This window comes from Pongo pygmaeus, chromosome 14 (assembly GCF_028885625.2).
Source record: "Pongo pygmaeus isolate AG05252 chromosome 14, NHGRI_mPonPyg2-v2.0_pri, whole genome shotgun sequence".
Taxonomy (NCBI): Eukaryota; Metazoa; Chordata; class Mammalia; order Primates; family Hominidae; genus Pongo; species Pongo pygmaeus.
Genome location: NC_072387.2, coordinates 43,846,324 through 43,866,214, shown reverse-complemented (window position 1 = coordinate 43,866,214; position 19,891 = coordinate 43,846,324). Strand labels below are relative to the sequence as shown.

The window sequence follows — 19,891 nt, the reverse complement described above, 5'->3', positions numbered from 1 at the left end:
TATTTAAGATCTATGCAGGTAATTTTGTAAAAGTCATGTTTCATATATGAAACTCAGTGTGTTTATTAACTAATTAGATGTATAAAGTGAATAAAAGAATGGCAAAAAAGGAGCATGGGAGGTTGGCTGGCAAGATGGCCGAATAAGAACAGCTCCAGTCTACAGCTCCTAGCGAGATAAACCCAGAAGGTACCCAGCTCATCTCATTGGGATGACTAGGCAGTGGGTGATTGGACTGGTTAGAGAGTGGGTGCAGTCCACAGGGGGTGAGCTGAAGCAGGGTAGGGCATCGCCTCACCTGGGAAGCATAAGGGGTCAGGGAACTCCCTACCCTAGTCAAGGGAAGCCGTGAGGTACTGTGCCATGGGGAACCGTGGACTCCGGCCCAGATACTACACTTTTCCCACCGTCTTTGCAACCCACAGACCAGGAGATTTTTTTGGGTGTCTATATCACCAGGGCCCTGGGTTTCAAGCACAAAACTGGGCAGCCGTTTGGGCAGACAATGAGCTAGCTGCAGGAGTTTTTTTTCACATCCCAGTGGCGCCTGGAATGCCAGTGAGAACTGTTCACTCCCCTGCAAAGGGGGCTGAAGCCAGGAAGCCAGGTGGTCTAGCTCATCAGATCCCACCCCAACAGAGCTCAGCAAGCTAAGATCCACTGGCTTGAAATTCTCGCTGCCAGCACAGCAGTCTGAAGTCGACCTGGGACCCTGCAGCTTGGTGGAGGGAGGGGTGTCCACCATTACTGAGGCTTGAGTAGGCGGTTTTCCCCGCATAGTGTAAACAAAGCCACCACCGGGAAGTTCCAACTGGGCGGAGCCCTCTGCAGCTCAGCAAAGCCACTGTGGCCAGACTGCCTCTCTAGATTCTTCATCTCTGGGCAGAGTATCTCTGAAAGAAAGGCAGCAGCCCCAGTCAGGGGCTTATAGATAAAACTCCCATCCTCCTGGGACAGAGCACCTGGGGGAAGGGGTGGCTGTGGGTCAGCTTCAGCAGACTTAAACGTTCCTGCCCACTGGCTCTGAAAAGAGCAGCAGATTTCCATGCACAGTGCTCGAGCTCTGCTAAGGGACAGACTGCCTCCTCAAGTGGGTCCCTGACCACCGTGCTTCCTGACTGAAGGAAACACCTCCCAGCAGGGGTCAAGAGACACACAGGAGAGCTCCAGCTGGAATATGGCAGGTGCCACTCTGGGAAAAAGCTTCCAGAGGAAGGAACAGGCAGTAATCTTTGCTGTTCTGCAGCCTCTGCTGGTGATACCCAGGCAAACAGGGACTGGAGTGGACCTCCAGCAAACTCCAGCAGACCCACAGCAGAGAGGTCTGACTCTTAGAAGGAAAACTAACAAACAGAAAGGAATAGCATCCACATCAACAAAAAGGACGCCCACTCAAAAACCCCAACCGAAGGTCAACAACATCAAAGACCAAAGGTAGATAAATCCACAAAGATGAGGAAAAACCAGCTGAAAAAGGCTGAAAATTCCAAAAACCAGAATGCCTCTTCTCCAAAGGATCACAACTCCTCGCCAGCAGGGGAACAAAACTGGATGGAGAATGACTTTGACAAATTGACAGAAGCAGGCTTCAGAAGGTGGGCAATAACAAACTCCTCCAAGCTAAAGGAGCATGTTCTAACCCAATGCAAGGAAGCTAAGAATCTTGAAAAAAGGTTGGAGGAATTGCTAACTAGAATAACCGGTTTAAGGAAGAACATAAATGACCTGACAGAGCTGAAAAACACAACACGAGAACTTCATGAAGCATACACAAGTATCAATAGCTGAATACACCAAGCAGAAGGATATGAGAGATTGAAGATCAACTTAATGAAATAAAGTGTGAAGACAAGATTAGAGAAAAAGAATTAAAAGCAGTAAACAAAGCCTCCAAGAAATGTGGGACTATATGAAAAGACCAAACCTACGTTTGACTGGTGTACCTGAAAGTGATGGGGAAAACAGAACCAAGTTAGAAAACACTCTTCAGGATATTATCCAGGAGAACTTCCCCAACCTAACAAGACAGGCCAACATTCAAATTCAGGAAATACAGAGAACACCACAAAGATACTCCTTGAGACGAGCACACCAAGACACATAAACTTCAGATTCACCAAGGTTGAAATGAAGGAAAAAATGTTAAGGGCAGCCAGGGAGAAAGGTCAGGTTGCCCCAAAGGGAAGCCCATCAGACTAACAGTGGATCTCTCAGCAGAAACCCTACAAGTCAGAAGAGAGTGGAGACAAATATTCAACATTCTTAAAGTAAAGAATTTTCAACTCAGAATTTCATATCCAGTCTAACTCAGCTTCATAAGCAAAGGAGAAATAAAATCCTTTACAGAAAAGCAAATGCTGAGAGATTTTGTCACCACCAGGTCTGCCTTGCAAGAGCTCCTGAAGGAAACACTAAATATGGAAAAGAAAAACTGGTACCAGCCACTGCAAAAATATACCAAATTGTAAAGTCCATTGACACTATGAAGAAACTGAATCAACTAATGGGCAAATTAACCAGCTAGCATCATAATGACAGGATCAAATTCACACATAACAATATTAACCTTAAATGTAAACGGGCTAAATGCCCCAATTAAAAGACACAGACTGGCAAAGTTGAGAAAGAGTCACGACCCATCAGTGTGCTGTACTCAGGAGACCCATCATACGTGCAAAGACACACATAGACTCAAAATAAAGGGATAGGGGATTATTTACCAAGCAAATGGAAAGCAAAAAAAAAGCAGGGGTTGCAATCGTAGTCTCTGATAAAACAGACTTTAAGCCAACAAAGATCAAAAGAGACAAAGAAGGGCATTATGTAATGGTAAAGGGATCAATGCAACAAGAAAAGCTAACTATCCTAAATATATATGCACCCAATACAGGAGTACCCAGATTCATAAAGCAAGTTCTTAGAGATTTACAAAGAGACTTAGACTCCTATGCAATAATAGTGGGAGACTTTAACACCCCACTGTCAATATTAGACATATCAACGAGAGGAAATTAACAAGGATGTTCAGGACTTAAATTCAGCTCTGGACCAAGTGGACCTAATAGACATCTACAGAACTCTCTATCCCAAATGAATAGAATATACATTTTTCTCAGCACCACACTGCACTTATTCTAAAATTGACTGCAAAATTGGAAGTAAAATACTCCTCAGCCAATGCAAAAGAATGGATATCATAACAGTCTCTCAGACCACAGTGCAATCAAATTAGAACTCAGGATTAAGAAACTTACTCAAAACCACACGACTACATGGAAACTGAAAAACCTGCTCCTGAATGACTACCAGGTAAATAACGAAATGAAGGCTGAAATAAATAATTATTTGAAACCAATGAGAACAACGATACAATGTACCAGAATCTCTGGGACACAGCTAAAGCAGTGTCTAAAGGGAAATTCATAGCACTAAATACCCACAATGGAAAGCGGGAAAGATCTAAAATCAACACCCTAACATCACAATTGAAAGAACTAAAGAAGCAAAAGCAAACAAATTCAAAAGCTAGCAGAAGACAAGAAATAACTAAGATCAGAGCAGAACTGTAGGAGATAAAGACACAAAAAACCCTTCAAAAAAATCAATGAATCCAGGAGTTGGTTTTTGAAAAGATTAACAAAATAGACAGACCTCTAGCCAGAATAATAAAAAAGAAAACAGAGAAGAATCAAATAGACACAGTAAAAAATGATAAAGTGGATGTCACACTGATCCCACAGAAATATAAACTACCATCAGAGAATACTATAAACACCTCTACGCAAATAAACTAGAAAATCTAGAAGAAATGGATAAATTCCTGGACACATACACCCTCCCAAGACTAAACCAGGAAGAAGTCGAATCCCTGAATAGACCAATAACGAGTTCTGAAATTGAAGCTGTAATAGCCTACCAACAACAACAAAAAAAGCCCAGGACCAGACAGATTCACAGCCGAATTCTACCAGAGGTACAAAGAGGAGCTGATACCATTCCTTCTGAAACTATTCCAAACAGTAGAAAAAGAGGGACTCCTCCCTAACTCATTTTATGAGGCCAGCATCATCCTGATACCAAAACCTGGCACAGACACAACAAAATAAGAAAATTTTGGGCCAATATTCCTGATGAACATCAATGCAAAAATCCTCAATAACATACTGACAAACAGAATCCAGCAGCACATCAAAAAGCTTATCCACCACGATCAAGTTGGCTTCATCCCTGGGATTCAAGGCTGGTTCAACACATGCAAATCAATAAATGTAATCCATCACATAAACAGAAACAATGACAAAAACCACATGATTATCTCAATAGATGTCAAAAAAAAGGCCTTTGATAAAATTCAACACCCCTTCAAGCAAAAAACTCTCAACAAACTAGGTATTGATGGAACGTATCTCAAAATAATAAGAGCTATTCATGACAAACCCACAGCCAATATCATACCAAATGGGCAAAAACTGGAAGCATTCCCTTTGAAAACCAGCACAAGACAAGGATGCCCTTTCTCACCACTCCTCTTCCACATAGTATCAGAAGTTCTGGCCAGGGCAATCAGGCAAGAGAAAGAAATAAAGGGTATTCAAATAGGAAGAGAGAAAGTCAAATTGTTTCTATTTGCAGATGACATGATTATGTATTTAGAAAACTCCATCGTCTCAGCCCCAAATCTCCTTAAGCTGATGAACAACTTCAGCAAAGTCTCAGGATACAAAATCAATGTGCAAAAATCACAAGCATTCCTATACACCAGTAATAGACAAACAGAGAGCCAAATCATTAGTGAACTCCCATTCACCACTGCTACTAAGATAATACCTAGGAATACAACTCACAAGGGATGTGAAGGACCTCTTCAAGGAGAACTACAAACCACTGCTCAAGGAAATAAAAGAGAACACAAACAAATGGAAAGACACTCCATGCTCATGGATAGGAAGAATCAACATTGTGAAAATGGCCATACTGGCCAAAGTAATTTATAGATTCAGTGCTATCCCCATCAAGCTACCATTAACTTTCTTCACACAATTAGAAAAAACTACTTTCAATTTAATATGGAACCAAAAAAGAGCCCGTATAGCCAAGACAATCCTAAGCAAAAAGAACAATGCTGGAGGCATCATGCTACCTGACTTCAAACTATACTACAAGGCTACAGTAACCAAAACAGCATACAGATATATGGACCAAAAGAATAGAAGAGAGGCCTCAGAAATAATGCCACACATCTACAACCATCTGATCTTTGACAAACCTGTCAAAAATCAAGCAATGGGGAAAGGATTCCCTATTTAATAAATGGTGCTGGGAAAACTGGCTAGCCAGAGGCAGAAAACTATAACTGGACCCCTTCCTTATACCTTATACAAAAATTAGCTCAAGATGGATTAAAGACTTAAACGTAAAACCATAAAAACCCTAGAAGAAAACCTAGGCAATGCCTTTCAGGACATAGGCATGGGCAAAGACTTCACGACTAAAACACCAAAAGCAATGGCAACAAAAGCCAAAATTGACAAATGGGATCTAAGGAAACTAATGAGCTTCTGCACAGCAAAAGAACTATCATCACAGGGAACAGGCAACCTACAGAATGGGAGAAAATTTTTGCAATCTATCCATCTGACAAAGAGCTAATATCCAGAATCTACAAGGAACTTAAACAAATTTACAAGAAATAAAACAAAAAACCCCATCAACAAGTGGGCAAAGGATACGAACAGATACTTCTCAAAAGATGTCATTTATGTGGCCAACAAGTATAGGAAAAAAAACTCATCATCATTTGTCATTAGAGAAATGCAAATCAAAACCACAATGAGATACCATCTCACACCATTTAGAATGGCGATCATTTAAAAGTCAGGAAACAACAGATCCTGGAGAGGATGTGGAGAAATACGAACACTGTTACACTGTTGGTGGGAGTGTAAATTAGTTCAACCACTGTGGAAGACAGTGTGGCAATTCCTCAAGGATCTAGAACCAGAAATACCATTTGACCCAGCAATCCCATTACTGGATATATACCCAAAGGATTATAAATCATTCTACTATAAACACACAAGCACACACATGTTTACTGCAGCACTGTTGACAATAGCAAAGACTTGGAACGAACCTAAATGCCCATCAATGATAGACTGTATAAAGAAAATGTGGCATATATACACCATGGAATACTATGCAGCCATAAAGTAAGGATGAGTTCATGTCCTTTGCAGGGACATGGATGAAGCTAGGAACCATCATTCTCAGCAAACTAACACAGGAACAGAAAACCAAATGCTGCATGTTCTCACTCATAAGTGGGAGCTGACAATGAGAACACATGGACTCAGGGAGGGGAACATCACACACTGCGGCCTGTTGGTGGGTGGAGGACTAGGGGAGGAATAGCATTAGGAGAAATACCTAATGTAGGTGATGGGTTGATGGGTGCAGTAAACCACCATGGCACGTGTATACCTATGTAAAAAACCTGCATGTTCTGCCCAGGTATCTAGAACTTAAAGTATAATATTAGAAAATAATAATAATTAAAAAAGAATGTTAAAGAAAAACTGGCATACGTCAGATTTTATAAGAAAACACATGGAAAAGAAACTTCTGTTTTCCAGTAGCTTCCAGAGATTATTGGCTCCAAATTAAACCAGAATATCTATTTTCGGAAATAGTTTCTTATTTTACAGCTTTGGAAGTTTTTTTTGGTTTGTTTTATTTTTAAATACAGTTTTTGCCAAATTAAAGACATAAGAGAAATAAACTGAAGCAAACCAATGCTTGTTGGTTAAAATATTAACTAGCATTTGTTAAATTAAAGAATACATTCAAACTGGTGCCATACAATCACTAAAAAATTATACTTGGATGCAATATGCTTCTCCTCTTAAAAACCTAAGAAATGCATGGTATATATTTTCCCCTATTCTAAAGGACAAAACAAAAAATCAGAATCTTGAGAGCTCTAGCTTAAATTCAGTGCTAAACATAAATATGATCAGTTCTTTTCTGATGAATATTCAAAAATTAAATTCTATATTCTTTTAAAAGAGTGACAAAGGTTTATTTTAGGCAAATGATTAATTTATTTAAAAAGATCACTCAAATTCTGTATTTTAAATAAGTACTTCCTATTTGCCTTATTCTTCAATGCATATTTTAATAATTCAAATTCCAATCATTATTGCCAAGATATTACAGGCAATTTTACATCCCATTAACCTTGCTTTGTTTTAATTATAAAGATCCTTTGTTAGATTCCTTTAAATGATCCAGTGTATAATTTCAGCCTGTCCTAGGGAGTACTTTAATTCAGATGCACATTCATCAACTGTTTTTGTCCTGTTAATTGTAGACAACTGCACAATTGCTTTCTCCAGCTATGATTGATGAATTGTATTCATGAGTGTAGCTGTTAAGTAGGATAAACATTTATAATAATTTCTACTTAAAGATTTTTATTTTCATTCCCATAAGGACAAATTAAAGACTGATATTCTAACAACCCAAATAAAGTGAATTTTTAAATATTTCATATTAAGCCATATGAAGAAGTTGCAAAAATGTTATATGTGCATGCAAATGGGATAAAAGCATGTATAAAATATCTAATTTGTGCTTTGCACATAATGGGCATCAACATACAGTAGGAAGATAAACAGAGTAATTTTGGGCTTTTTACTGGAACTGCATCCCAGCTACCTAAATATGACTTTTTGAACCAGAAGTCCCAGTTCATACTTGTGAAAGAGAAAAGTCTAGATTGAAAGAGATGATCCAAACTAAAGGTGAGAGTAAGCAAAATTCTGAATACATATTATATGCAATAACAAAAGTAAAAACTTCCATTTTAAGGACTTATAGCAGCTTTAATAAATATCATATATATTATTTTGAACTTTCAGGGAAACTGAGCAAGAAAGGTGCTACAGTATTCTACAGATGAGAAACAATGTCAGAGGAAGATTATTACTTGCCTGCAGTCTAACAGCTTATCAATGGGAGAACTGATATTTGAACTCAGTAGAATTAACATATGGATACTATGTATTATACTATGCATTGTGGAATAGCCATAAAAAATCCACTACAAATAAACACTATAGATAGGTAAATATAAATCAGGGAAAAATTGAGGTAATGGGAGAACAAGAGAAAGGTACCTAATCCAGATTAGGGGTAGGAAGGGGTTGGTCCTCAGTGAAAAGATTATTTTCACTAAAGTAAGAGAAGTCAATGTCTTTAAAGCAAATGCCTATCTTCTCTGAACTGTGAACTGCTGAAGAAAACATTACACTATCAAAGAGAGAGCAACCTCAATTGGCTCCCCCAAATTGCCTGGCAAGCCTCTGAGGTTTTTTTAGGTTTTTCTCTTCTCTATTCTTTTACAATCGCTATATTCAGTATTCTTTACTTTTCTAAAGATAGTATATACCCTCTCCCAATTTCTTTTATTCTCAGCAAATGACCCTACCTGCCATTTCATAGATAGAAGGCATCATATGAAATCTCTTCTGAATTCTGCCACCAATTTAATTGTCTTCATCCTTTCTCAGTGCTCTTCCACTAAAGGCCAATCCTTCTATCTCAATGCACCCCTCTCAGAGAGTTTATGCTGTCAATATTGCCTTCTTTCCCTCCCACCATATTGCTTTTTTCCATCAAAATTGAAAAACAGGTTCTTCTTTCTAAAAAGTAACCCCTCTCTCCAAATTTAAACCTTATTCACCTACAGCAACCACTCTATCTTTCCCCTTCTTGGCCAAATTTCTTTAGAGAAATACTTGCTGTCTGTATTTCATTTTGGGCTAGCTCTTCAACTCAAAGCAACCTGGCTTCTGTCCCTCTACTCTAGGTAAATCATCACTTTTTCAAAAAATACCTCTCTCAGTTGCCTGCTCCCATAGCATCCTTTAGTTGTCCTTCACATATTTATTAAACTTGCAATTACTTAATCTAAGGCTGCTGCCCCCACTAGACTGTAAGCTCTAATAGGGTAGGATTTGGATCTACATCCAGCTTCTTTAGCACACAGGTGCTCACCAGCATTAAGTTTGGATGAGATCATCATGACCTCCTTGTGGCTGAACCCAGTGGTCCCTTTAGTACTAACTTAAAAATCCTCTTGTTGATCATACATTCTTCCTTAAACATTCTACTCACATTCTTTTCTTTATGCTTTCAATAAATATTCATTTAACATGGCAAATAAATAAACATTTCATTAGCATGCTAACTACATGCTAGGCACTATTCCAGAAAATAGAGATATAGCAGCAAATAAGATGATGAATAAGACGCAAGATCTTAAGGAAAACACATTTTAGCAGGAGAAATAGATGTAAATAAGCAAACAGAGCAGATCATTTGAGATGATGTTATTATGTGTTAAAAGAGGATTATGTCATGGGAGTGTAACAACTATATAAGAGAGTCAGGGGAGCCTCTGTGAGAGGGTGGCATTTAAGCTGATTCCTCAAAGATGAGAACCAATCGTGTGAAGATGTGGGAGAAGAGGATTCCCAGAAGAAACAGGAGTAAAAGCAGGGCCCCTGGTTCTCCACTCACTCTATTCACTCTCTCTGAGCATCATATCTGTATCCTTTCTACAGTTGACCATGAATAACATGAAGACTCATAAGTCTAAATCTCCATGCCAGCTCTCTCTTTGGAGAGCTCAATACTCAAATGCCCATGCCTATTGAACATCTCCACCTGGATATTTCACTGGTACCACAAGTTCAGTGTAACCCAAAAGTGAAAAACTCTCAACTCAAACCTCACTTTCTCTACTCTCCTAGCCAAGTGAATTATACTTTTACTGTAAACTATTAGTTACTAAAGCTGACATCAAAATATCCTTGATTCCTTCTTTCCCCTCTTCCATCCAATATATTAGCAATCATAGTGACTTAATTTCCAAAAGATACTTCAAATTTGTTCATTTCTTCCATCCTCACAGCCACTATTAGTCCATGACACCATATTCTTCAACAAGATTACTGAACCTCAGATTGATATTGCTTCAAGTCTTGAGCCCGTGAAACCCTCTACATTGCAGGCTACACCTAAACATTTTCAGTTATTCTCCAGTATCCTTTGCACAGCTTCATGGCATGACCTTTGCCAATGACCTGTGCCTCCATGTGGCTGGCATATAACATGCATTTAAATAGCTGCTGGCTGACTGAAAATAGCTCTCCGGCAACATGTCTCACTATTCTCTTGCCCCTAGTCTTCTGCACTATACAATTCCCTCTGCCAATAATTGTATTTCTACTTTTTTTTTCTCACTTGGCTGTCTCCTAATGATCTCTCAAATGGCATTCCTTTGGGTAAGCACTCTTTTGAAAACCTTGATAATCCCACCACTCAGTGGAATGCATCCCTCCAGACTAGGTAAAGTATTCTGCGGTACGATTGCATCATTACCTATACCACTTTTACCACAGTATCCTTGTATTATTGTATGTGTTCATCTAATGTTTGCCTTTCCCCAAGAAACTGGAACCATTTATATCTTATTCCTAACTCTATTCCTAACTCTTATAATAGTATTAGACATGTAGTGGGTGCTTCACTCATGCATACATGATTTGTTCTTATATATTTACAGCTATTCATATTTGAATCCTTATTCCAAAATCACTTTTATTTGGAAGAACGAGTCCCATGAAGAGTAGAAACAGAAATTTAGGAGAGTACAGAGAACAAAATGGACAGAATTTCCGAGATTATTATAGGTTGAATTTTTTTTTTTTTGGTGGGGGGGGACAAAGTCTTGCTCTCATCGCCCAGGCTGAAGTGCAATGGCACGATCTTGGCTCACTGCAACCTCCACCTCCCGGGCTCAAGCGATTTTCCTGCCTCAGCCTCCTGAGTGGCTAGGATTACAGGCACCTGCCACCACACCCAGTTAATTTTTGTATTTTTAGTAGAGATGGGGTTTCACCATGTTGGCCAGACTGGTCTCAAACTCCTGACCTCAGGTGATCCACCCAACTTGGCCTCCCAAAGTACTGGGATTACAGGCGTGAGCCACTGCACCCAGCCTAGATTGAAATTTTTTTTTAAATTGTGACTACTTTCTTTATTTCTAACCTTTCCTAATATAAAGCAAATCCCAAATTCTACCACTGACTGATAAAAGCATTATCAGAAGCTTAAAATCTCTGATATTAGCAAATTTTCCACCCCCTTCCTTTTCTAAGCCTATTACTATAATCTTAATTTAAGTGTTTAGAGGATCAATTCTGATAACTCTTAGGAGAGTTATGGATAATAATAATTATATATATATATATTTTTTACTTCGCAGTTGAAACAAAATAATTGTGGATATGTCACTGAGAGTTATTTCTAAAACTGAAATGACAATGATTAGCCTTAGCAAATAGTTTTTTTCTGTTTATTCATCACCTGAAAACGGATAATAATTATTAGCAACTCCTATCACAATGAAACTCTGTAAGACATAGTGAGTGCTGTTATGTAAAATACTATTTGTGTTATAAAAGAAAACTGATATTTTCCTGCATCTTTGGTGTTGCAGTGAATGCAAAGCTTATTTTCAATTTTAGTTCTGTACTACTGGCTAACATGATTAGGTCACAAAATATCAAAATGAGAAATATAAAATAAGATAAATTGTTATAAAAACAGAAGATATTTCTCAAAATATAATACACTGATGGAAAAAATGAATAATACTAAGTGATATTTAATTTTTAAAAATTGGGTATCTATACCATATAGAAACTAATTTTCAAGGACTATACTTTCATGATTCCCCTACTTGAAAAGATAAATTTTATATACAGTAAGCATTATTTCCTCATCAATCTAATGAAAGCTGGTTTCAAATATGAAATAAATAGGCCATGACAAATAATCATCATATTCCAAAGAATGCACTATATCATACGAGAAATTCAAGTTGTAAAGTTTGCAGGTCTTGGGCTGATAGAAGCTATATATGTCACGTGGTGACAGCTACGTCTGTTTTAATGTGTCCACTGCCAATAAAGCACTGCAAAAATAATAATTAACAACTGTTTACCACAAAATGGTAAATATAATAATGGGTTCAAATGTAATTTTACTTATTGTTTTAATAATAGAATATATAAATTTCTAACCGAGACAGATATATTTGCTATATTTAATATCCCTCACATTTTCAGTTGGACACTGAATGCATGACATGTTCAGATAAAACTGTTTCACATAGACTGAGGAGAAGCTGAAGGAATAAACACTGAGCACTGCTCTGAAAACAGATGGAGTGGCAGATGGGATTGCAGATTGGGTTTACTCGATCTGTGTAAAACAACTTTACTACTCAGTAAAATGTACTTCAGATCTCACCAAACCTTATAAAGTTTGTCCCTTTATTTCATGCATGGCTTTTTCTTCAAAACTAAATGTTTAGCATTCTAAACTTTGTTAAAGATTAATTAAGTACCTGTGTGATAAATTTTTTAACTAAAAGATATTTTCTTCTACATTTTTGGAACAGATGGTGGGAAAGAGCAATTGCCCAGTGGAATAAAATGTACACTGACTAGTTGTCCAAAATTGTAAAATTAATTACCTTCCTTCATTGATGAGCTCAATAAATGCAAGTCCTGCATTCTTCTGAATAGAGTTTTGCCATTCCTAAAAGAAGAAACCAAAACAAACATGAGAAAAGTGAACATTTAATGAAAGTAACATCTGGTTTAAGGATCATTTTGATGTTGTTAATAACTTCCACATTATATTATTTCCAAATGTCTTTACAAGATTTTGTAACAAATATTATTTTGTAAAAAATCAAGTTTTACTTTTATCACTTAGTTTAGAAGGTGTTTTTGATTCACCAGAAATTTTCAGGCTGGATGCAAACTGAGATGGAAAGTGAGACTGCAGGTATAGGGGGTTCTGAGCACAAAGCTTCTTTCCAAAAGACAGAAAATGACCAAAAGAGGCCTAATTTGACTATACAAAGACTAGAAACATTTGGGACAGAAAATTTTAGCTCCTCATATAGAAATTTTACATTAAGATAATAAAATGAATACTAGAAATATAAACTATTAGAAACATAAACATATTTAAATTGACTTGGAAGTGCAATGTTCTAGCTATATGTACATTCCAAATTACTTAATGCTAATTATTTAATGCTAATTAGAAAAAAGTTACAAATTAACTTTTTTGAAAATTGTTAAAAAAAAATAGTAAATCTATGGCTAAATATGTAATAGATAACTATGTAATCTCTCTTTGCTAATTTAGATTATGTTTGTGAATTTGGCAGTTCTCAAGGTAAGGATCATCATTATGAACATAAGTGATTATAATTAAGTATTTTGGATTAGAAAAGCATATGCTTATTTTATGCTCTTCCTAAAGCACATTTAGAATATAATTTATATACTGTTTTTGGTTTATGCTAGTGATTTCTATTTTTGGGGTTTTAAATATATACATATTTTGGAGTTTTAAATATATATTTAAATATATATATTTGGGGTTAAATATATATATAGGGGTTTTAAATATATATATATATATCTGTGTGTGTGTGTGTGTGTGTGTGCATATATATATATATATATATATATATATATATATATATATATCTGGTAAACAGCAGTGTTTTGGATTGAAAATTATATCCCTTCCAATGGTTCTCTAACTAAATACTCCTCAAAGTTCCCTAATGCATTTTAATAGAAAAATCTTTATTGACCAGTCATGGCCCTCCTCTATAGATTTTTCCCCCATGATTTTTCTAATAAGGTGTTGGTTGTACAGAGGTGATCAGCTGCCCTGGCCATGGGTTTAGCTTCACAAAAAACACAGTCTCTCTATCAACCCTTCACTCTACTCCTGATCCCTTTCCCTTTAAAGGCTTTGCACTCATTCTGAAAATAAACACAGTCCCCCAAAGTAGGTACTTGTGTGTATATAAATATTCTGTGCTCTAAATAAATGTGTGCTGAATTATAGAATAACAAATCCTGAATCTCCCAAGGAGAGAAAATCAACAACTAGTGAAAAGAGATATGGTAACTTGGGGATAGTACAAAGCCACTGGGTTCTAGCTATCATAACCTTTAACTAAAATTTATCCAAATGACAAGATTGCTATTCCATTGTACAGAACTTACTGAAACTTTCAAACTACTTCTGTATAAAACAATTACAGAAAATTTCTTTTCCCAAATTTTTACAAAATTTAAAGCCTCTTTGTTATTCTCATTCTATATTCTGTGTTTATTGGAAATCAGGATCCTACAAAATATGTACATTTCTCAGAAATACTTCATATTCATTGGGATATTAACTTAAAGAGAAAACTGATTTTTACATAAGAAGACCCATGCCACTATGAAGACTAGATTCTTACAACTTCTTACACATGATTTTCTGTGATAGTGTTTGTACACTAAGACTCTTTAGTCACCATAAACTTCTAACATGTATAAGATTTTTCGGTAAGATATTTCACAGAGTACATATCTAGGTATTACATGTGCATCCCAAATTATGCCTTGTCTAAAAAAATCAAGAGGTAATTATCTTTGAATCAATCTAAAATTATATGGAATCTGCATACAGCCCATGAGATGTACTAATTTACAGCCTTTGATGGAGGAACAGTACAAGTAAGTCTGAGCTAAGCTAAGGATATTACAGTTTAAAGTTTGAGAAAGCCAGTGAAAGTATATGATCACAAGACTTCATTCAATAAATCAGTGTTTTAGAAGAGTAATTTGTCAGTTTTGAGCCAGAGGAAGTTGTAGGAGATTGTTGTTACATGCCTTTCCACAAGAGAAATATTAGGAGTCTAAATGAGTATTTCAAATAGGGAATAAAAAATAAGAGATGTTACAAAGAAGAGATGCCAAAACTAGATGAGAATCTGAATTTAAGAGCTGATGTAGAGAAGTTGAGATAAAAAGATTATTAAGTTTTCAATGTAGATGACTAGGATAATGGTAATATTATTATGAAAATACTGAAGAATACATTTGGGGAAAATCACAAACACTGTTGTCTGAATTTGTTGAATTTACAGTGGCAATGGTATATCAAAAAAGAATGTGAAATTTGGAATTATTTACATAGAAATATTGAGTAAGGCATAACATTAGGCAAAGTCTCCTAAGAAGTATAAACAAAATGAGGATCAAATATCTAGGCTGAGAAGGTATTCCTAGGCTGGAAAGGATTCACATTTTTAAGATTGCAAAAAAGAGGCAATTGAAAGGGACAGAAAAAGATCTACCAAAATTTAAGAACAGAAGCAGAATATTATAGCATTATTTGAAAGAAAACACTCCACGTATATACACTACCTCAGGAAAACAGAAAGAGAAAGCACCCTTTAATGACAGATATTACTTTCAAAGTCACTACCTATGATCCTGTTTGCAACCTTATATTAAAGACACAGACCAATATTAGAAAGGGATAATGGAGGTGGGGGTTGGGGGGAAGGGAATGAAACCCAAATAATGAGAGACAATGAAGCAACACCAAAAAAATGTAGTAATGATACTGGGACATATGAAGATATTGTATACATTAAAAAAGAGTTGAAAATATCTCCCAGAAAACAGAACAAAGACATAATGAGGTACAGCCAAAAAGACAGAGATAGAAAACAAAGGAGACAAAGAAATTAGAGGCTCTCCCTTTGAAAGGTCACTATCTAGTAAGTAGAAATTTTAGAAAGAGTGAATGAGAAACATTGTATCAAGAAATTATCAAAGGAATTTCAAATATTTTCTAGGATTTAATTATATGATGAATAATATAATACATAATATACCCTAGTAAGTATATCATCATTAAATTTTAGAACACCAGGGTTAAGGAAGAGGCTTGCAGGAAAAAATAAAAGTTTATATAAAGAATCAGGAATCTGAATGAGACTAGACTTCTCAACAGCAAAACGAGAACATGGAAGAAAGTAAATCTTCTGTCTATCCTGCTTTCTGTCTGTCCTGCTCACCTGTCCTGACGTATGTAGACATCAAATACTTTCATTTGATATACGAATTTAAAGTAACTTTAAGTTAAAATACCAATTTTTCAATATGAGAGTTTAACATCAGCCAGTTTCAAAATTATGAAGAATAGAATACTCAGAACAAACTATGCAGCTAAACTATCAGTAACATATGAAGATAGAATAATCACATTTTCACACATGCATAAAAATTTATCAATGACTCTTGTTGAAGAACCCACTGATGGTGTGCTCTGCCAAAATGAGAAAATATATCAAACAGGAGAAACAAGTTTATGTTGTGCTAGTCTCCGAATCTCAGGGGCTTAAAACATGAAAGTTGACTTCTTGCTCAAATTCTGTGTCCACTGTCTGTGTTCTGCTCTACATCATCATTGGCATCATCCTGGGAGTCATACTGACTATGTTGCCATTGTCTGAAACACTGTTGGCAGCCAAGATGGAGGGAAAGAGAATGGGTCTAAGCATGCCCTGGCTCTTGTAGCTTCCAGCCAGAAGTAACACATGTCCCTTTGTCCACATTCACTGGCCAGAGAAAGTCCTATGATGAAGCCCAATCTCACTGGAGGAGGGGAATGCAAACGCACCAAAAGCGCTCAATAAGATGGAAAGAACTTGGGACAAACCCTAAACATACTATAAGAAAAGAACTTTAAAAAGAGATAGACCCATATCTAAGAAACGGTAGACTAAAACAAGACAGAGGCAATGAAAATTCTCCAAATAATTGTTAATGAAAGTACCAAAACAGGATTAAGCAGAGGCTGACAGAATACTTAACATGCACTTTCCAGTAGTTCTACTGGAAAGTTTGGGGGAAATTTAGTAATAGGCATCCAGAAAACTTGGCCAACAAATAAAGAGCAAAGAGGCAATTCACTCTAAGAGAAAATAGTTATCTCAGGAAGGAAATCGTGGATAGTTTAGCTACAGATGATACTTACAAGAAATACTGACACACTTAAAACTGTGATATGGCTATAATGGGGAAATGCTGAGAAAAGCGGAAACTTTCCTCCATATTTTTTAGTAGGTGGTAGTGGCCGCATTGTTAAGGGTGACATACTATACATAATAAATTTCAAAAATATTTAAAATTGTAAAACCAAGAACATTGGTATAACAGTGTAATTTCGAAAATACAATTTACTAATAAAGTAAACAGATAAAAGAGTTGAAATGGTTGATTTAGACCAGTGGATCTCAGTGGTGGAGTAGGGGTCTGTATTTGTTGGTTATGTGCCTTTAAACTACATACAGTAAATTTAAAAATTTTTTAAAAACAATTTTTTTTAGAACAGTGTTAGTTTTACAGAACCATAAAGAGTTTCTGTGATGAATCAGGAGAGACTTGTACTGAAAGCAGGGTAACAGACTGTCAAAAGGGAAACAGTTACTTTATCAGCCTACAGAGAGAGATTCTGAACACAGAAGACTTATGAAAACATTCTGAATAAAAATGTATCACTGCAATTATATGTTTTCCCTTCAAGAACTGCTTTTGTCATACAAAAATTAGCCGGGTGTGGTGGTGCGCACCTATAATCCCAGCTACTCGGGAGGCTGAGGCAAGAGAATTGCTTGAATCAGGAGGTGGAGGTTGCAGTGAGCCAAGATCGCGCCAATGCACTCCAGCCTGGGTGACAGCCCAAGACTCCGTCACACACACACAGATACACACACACACATACACACACAGAGAATTGTTTTTGTCAAGGCAATGTAATTCCTGAATTTGTTCAATGACAATGTAATACTGTTGACCTGTATTTGTGTTCAACTCCTTTCTCAGAAGGCCTGAGTTGCTCTTTTTTTAGTTTTCTACCAAAAGAAGAGTCACTATTAGAGAGGGAGAGAGGGTGGCAGAAGTCTTCTTGTCGAAGAGAATATTAAACATTTTCTGACAGTAGGACTGTGTCACTTTCTCATTTTGATGGTGGGACTGTGTCACATTCTCATTTAATTTTGCAAGATTTTCCATATTTTTAAAATATAATCATTAGAAAACTATCACTATTCCATTTGTTTGCATGCCATTACATTGTCATTTTCATATTTCAGAAAAGTCAGGTATGATGAGGACAAAAGAGAGGCCCTAAATGCTGGGAGGAAAGTCTGATTGTACTGGGCTGGTAAGTGAGAAAGAGAAAGTGGTAACTGGAGTAAACAATCACAAAAAGTTTTGTGATTAAAGCCAAGAAACAATGGACAGGATGCTCAGAGAAAGACAAGTTTGAAAGTGTTTGTGAAGTTTTTATGATGAAGAGACTTAAATATAATTGTGGACCATAATGAAAGGGTGAAGGAGAGACAGAAAATTACAAGAGATGAAAGGTGACAGAAATCCTGATGAATGCATAAAAGAATGGAGTGTCCTGAAAAGGGATAAGAACAGTTAATTCTTCAGAAAAAGAGTAAAAAGTGTGAAGTTTTCCTTTACTTGTTTATGTATAAAATAGTCCAGTTATTATTCAAGAAAGCACCCAGACTTTAGTAACATGACTGTAAACTTTACTGTACTTCTTTCCCAGAAAATTGTAAACTCCTTGGTCTTATTTGTCTTGGTCTTTTTGAATTTAAGATATATGTGGTCTTCAATTCTAATATAATTTTAAATCAACACCTGCTACAGTCTGAGTAACATAATAAAAAATATTATTAATTAGTGATCTACTGGGTCAATAGTGATTAACATACAATCCACCTCTTGTTATTGCCAGAGATATGAAACCAGCTGACTGGTAATGAGACCTCTTAAAATGATACTACTACAGATGAACAATACTAATTGAACATAGTGTTTCTTTAATCCTATAGAAAAAGAATCTAACTGGGTTCTCATTTTCCATGAAGACATGAAAAAGTTTTGCTAATTATGAAAATGAGAAAGGTTTTTTTAATGTAAAGAAGATATTTTTTGTTCTCCTCTGTGCCTGGCAGGAAATTTAAATCTTCTGTCTATCCTGCTATCTGTCCTGCTCACCTGTCCTGATGTAGGTAGACATCAAATACTTTTATTTGATATAGGAATTTAAAGCAACTTTAAATTGAAATACCAATTTTTCAATATGGGAGTTTAACACCAGCTGGCTGAATAGTCTTCTTCATGTGACTCTATGAGTTCAGTTTACTCTTTATGTGTTTTATGTGCACATTATATAATTAGATTTTAAGTACTGTATTTTTAAAGGAAGAGCCAGGTTTTATTAATCTGTGATGACACTAGAGCCAGAAGAAATAGATGGTGCAATTGTCATAATGACTATACTACAACATTAAGGAAACAAGACTTTAATTCCAGAAGTTTAGCCAACATTGAATGGCAAACACAAAAAAATTCCTTATGTATAAAAATGTTTAAATTTTATATTTCCTGGTGCATTTTTTTCCCTAGGTTCTATTATTAGTTTGTTTGCCAGATATGAATGTTTTCTTTTCTGTCACACATGCTCCATTAACATGATATGGCTGGGGCACAAGAACAGTTTATGCAGGCCTTGACCTAAGCAATAGCCAAAGTGGTTCCACCTAATATTAAGAAAGTATATAATTCAGTTTTTGAAGGTTTTCAAAATTCTTCAACTATTTGCATAATTTCAATTTACCAAGTCAATGTCTGTTAACTACATGAAAAATTATGAACTGCTATTAACAATGTATAAGGTCACAAAAACGTTACCAATTATCTTTTCTGAAGGAAGAGAGTTTAAAGCTTTTGTTTATTTAATGTGGGGTATGAGATACATAAGACACAGGCAGTAACTATGCCCAGGATATATACTACATGTCCAGCCCCCCTGGAGCCTGAGAGGAAAACAAAAAATTAAAAAATTATCTAAAGTAATCTAATTC

The 19,891-nt window shown here is 36.1% G+C and overlaps 1 protein-coding gene across 8 annotated transcripts in view; it reads right to left on the bottom strand.

Moving 5' to 3' along the window:
• The window catches only part of NBEA (neurobeachin), a 754,643-nt gene that overhangs the window by 360,119 nt on the left and 374,633 nt on the right, over positions 1 to 19,891 (bottom strand). For all 8 annotated transcript variants that reach the window (XM_054446222.2, XM_063650755.1, XM_063650757.1 and 5 more), the window contains one exon: positions 12,608 to 12,672. In XM_054446222.2, the coding sequence (XP_054302197.1) occupies positions 12,608 to 12,672 (65 nt within the window). The remainder of the gene's footprint in view (positions 1 to 12,607; positions 12,673 to 19,891) is intronic.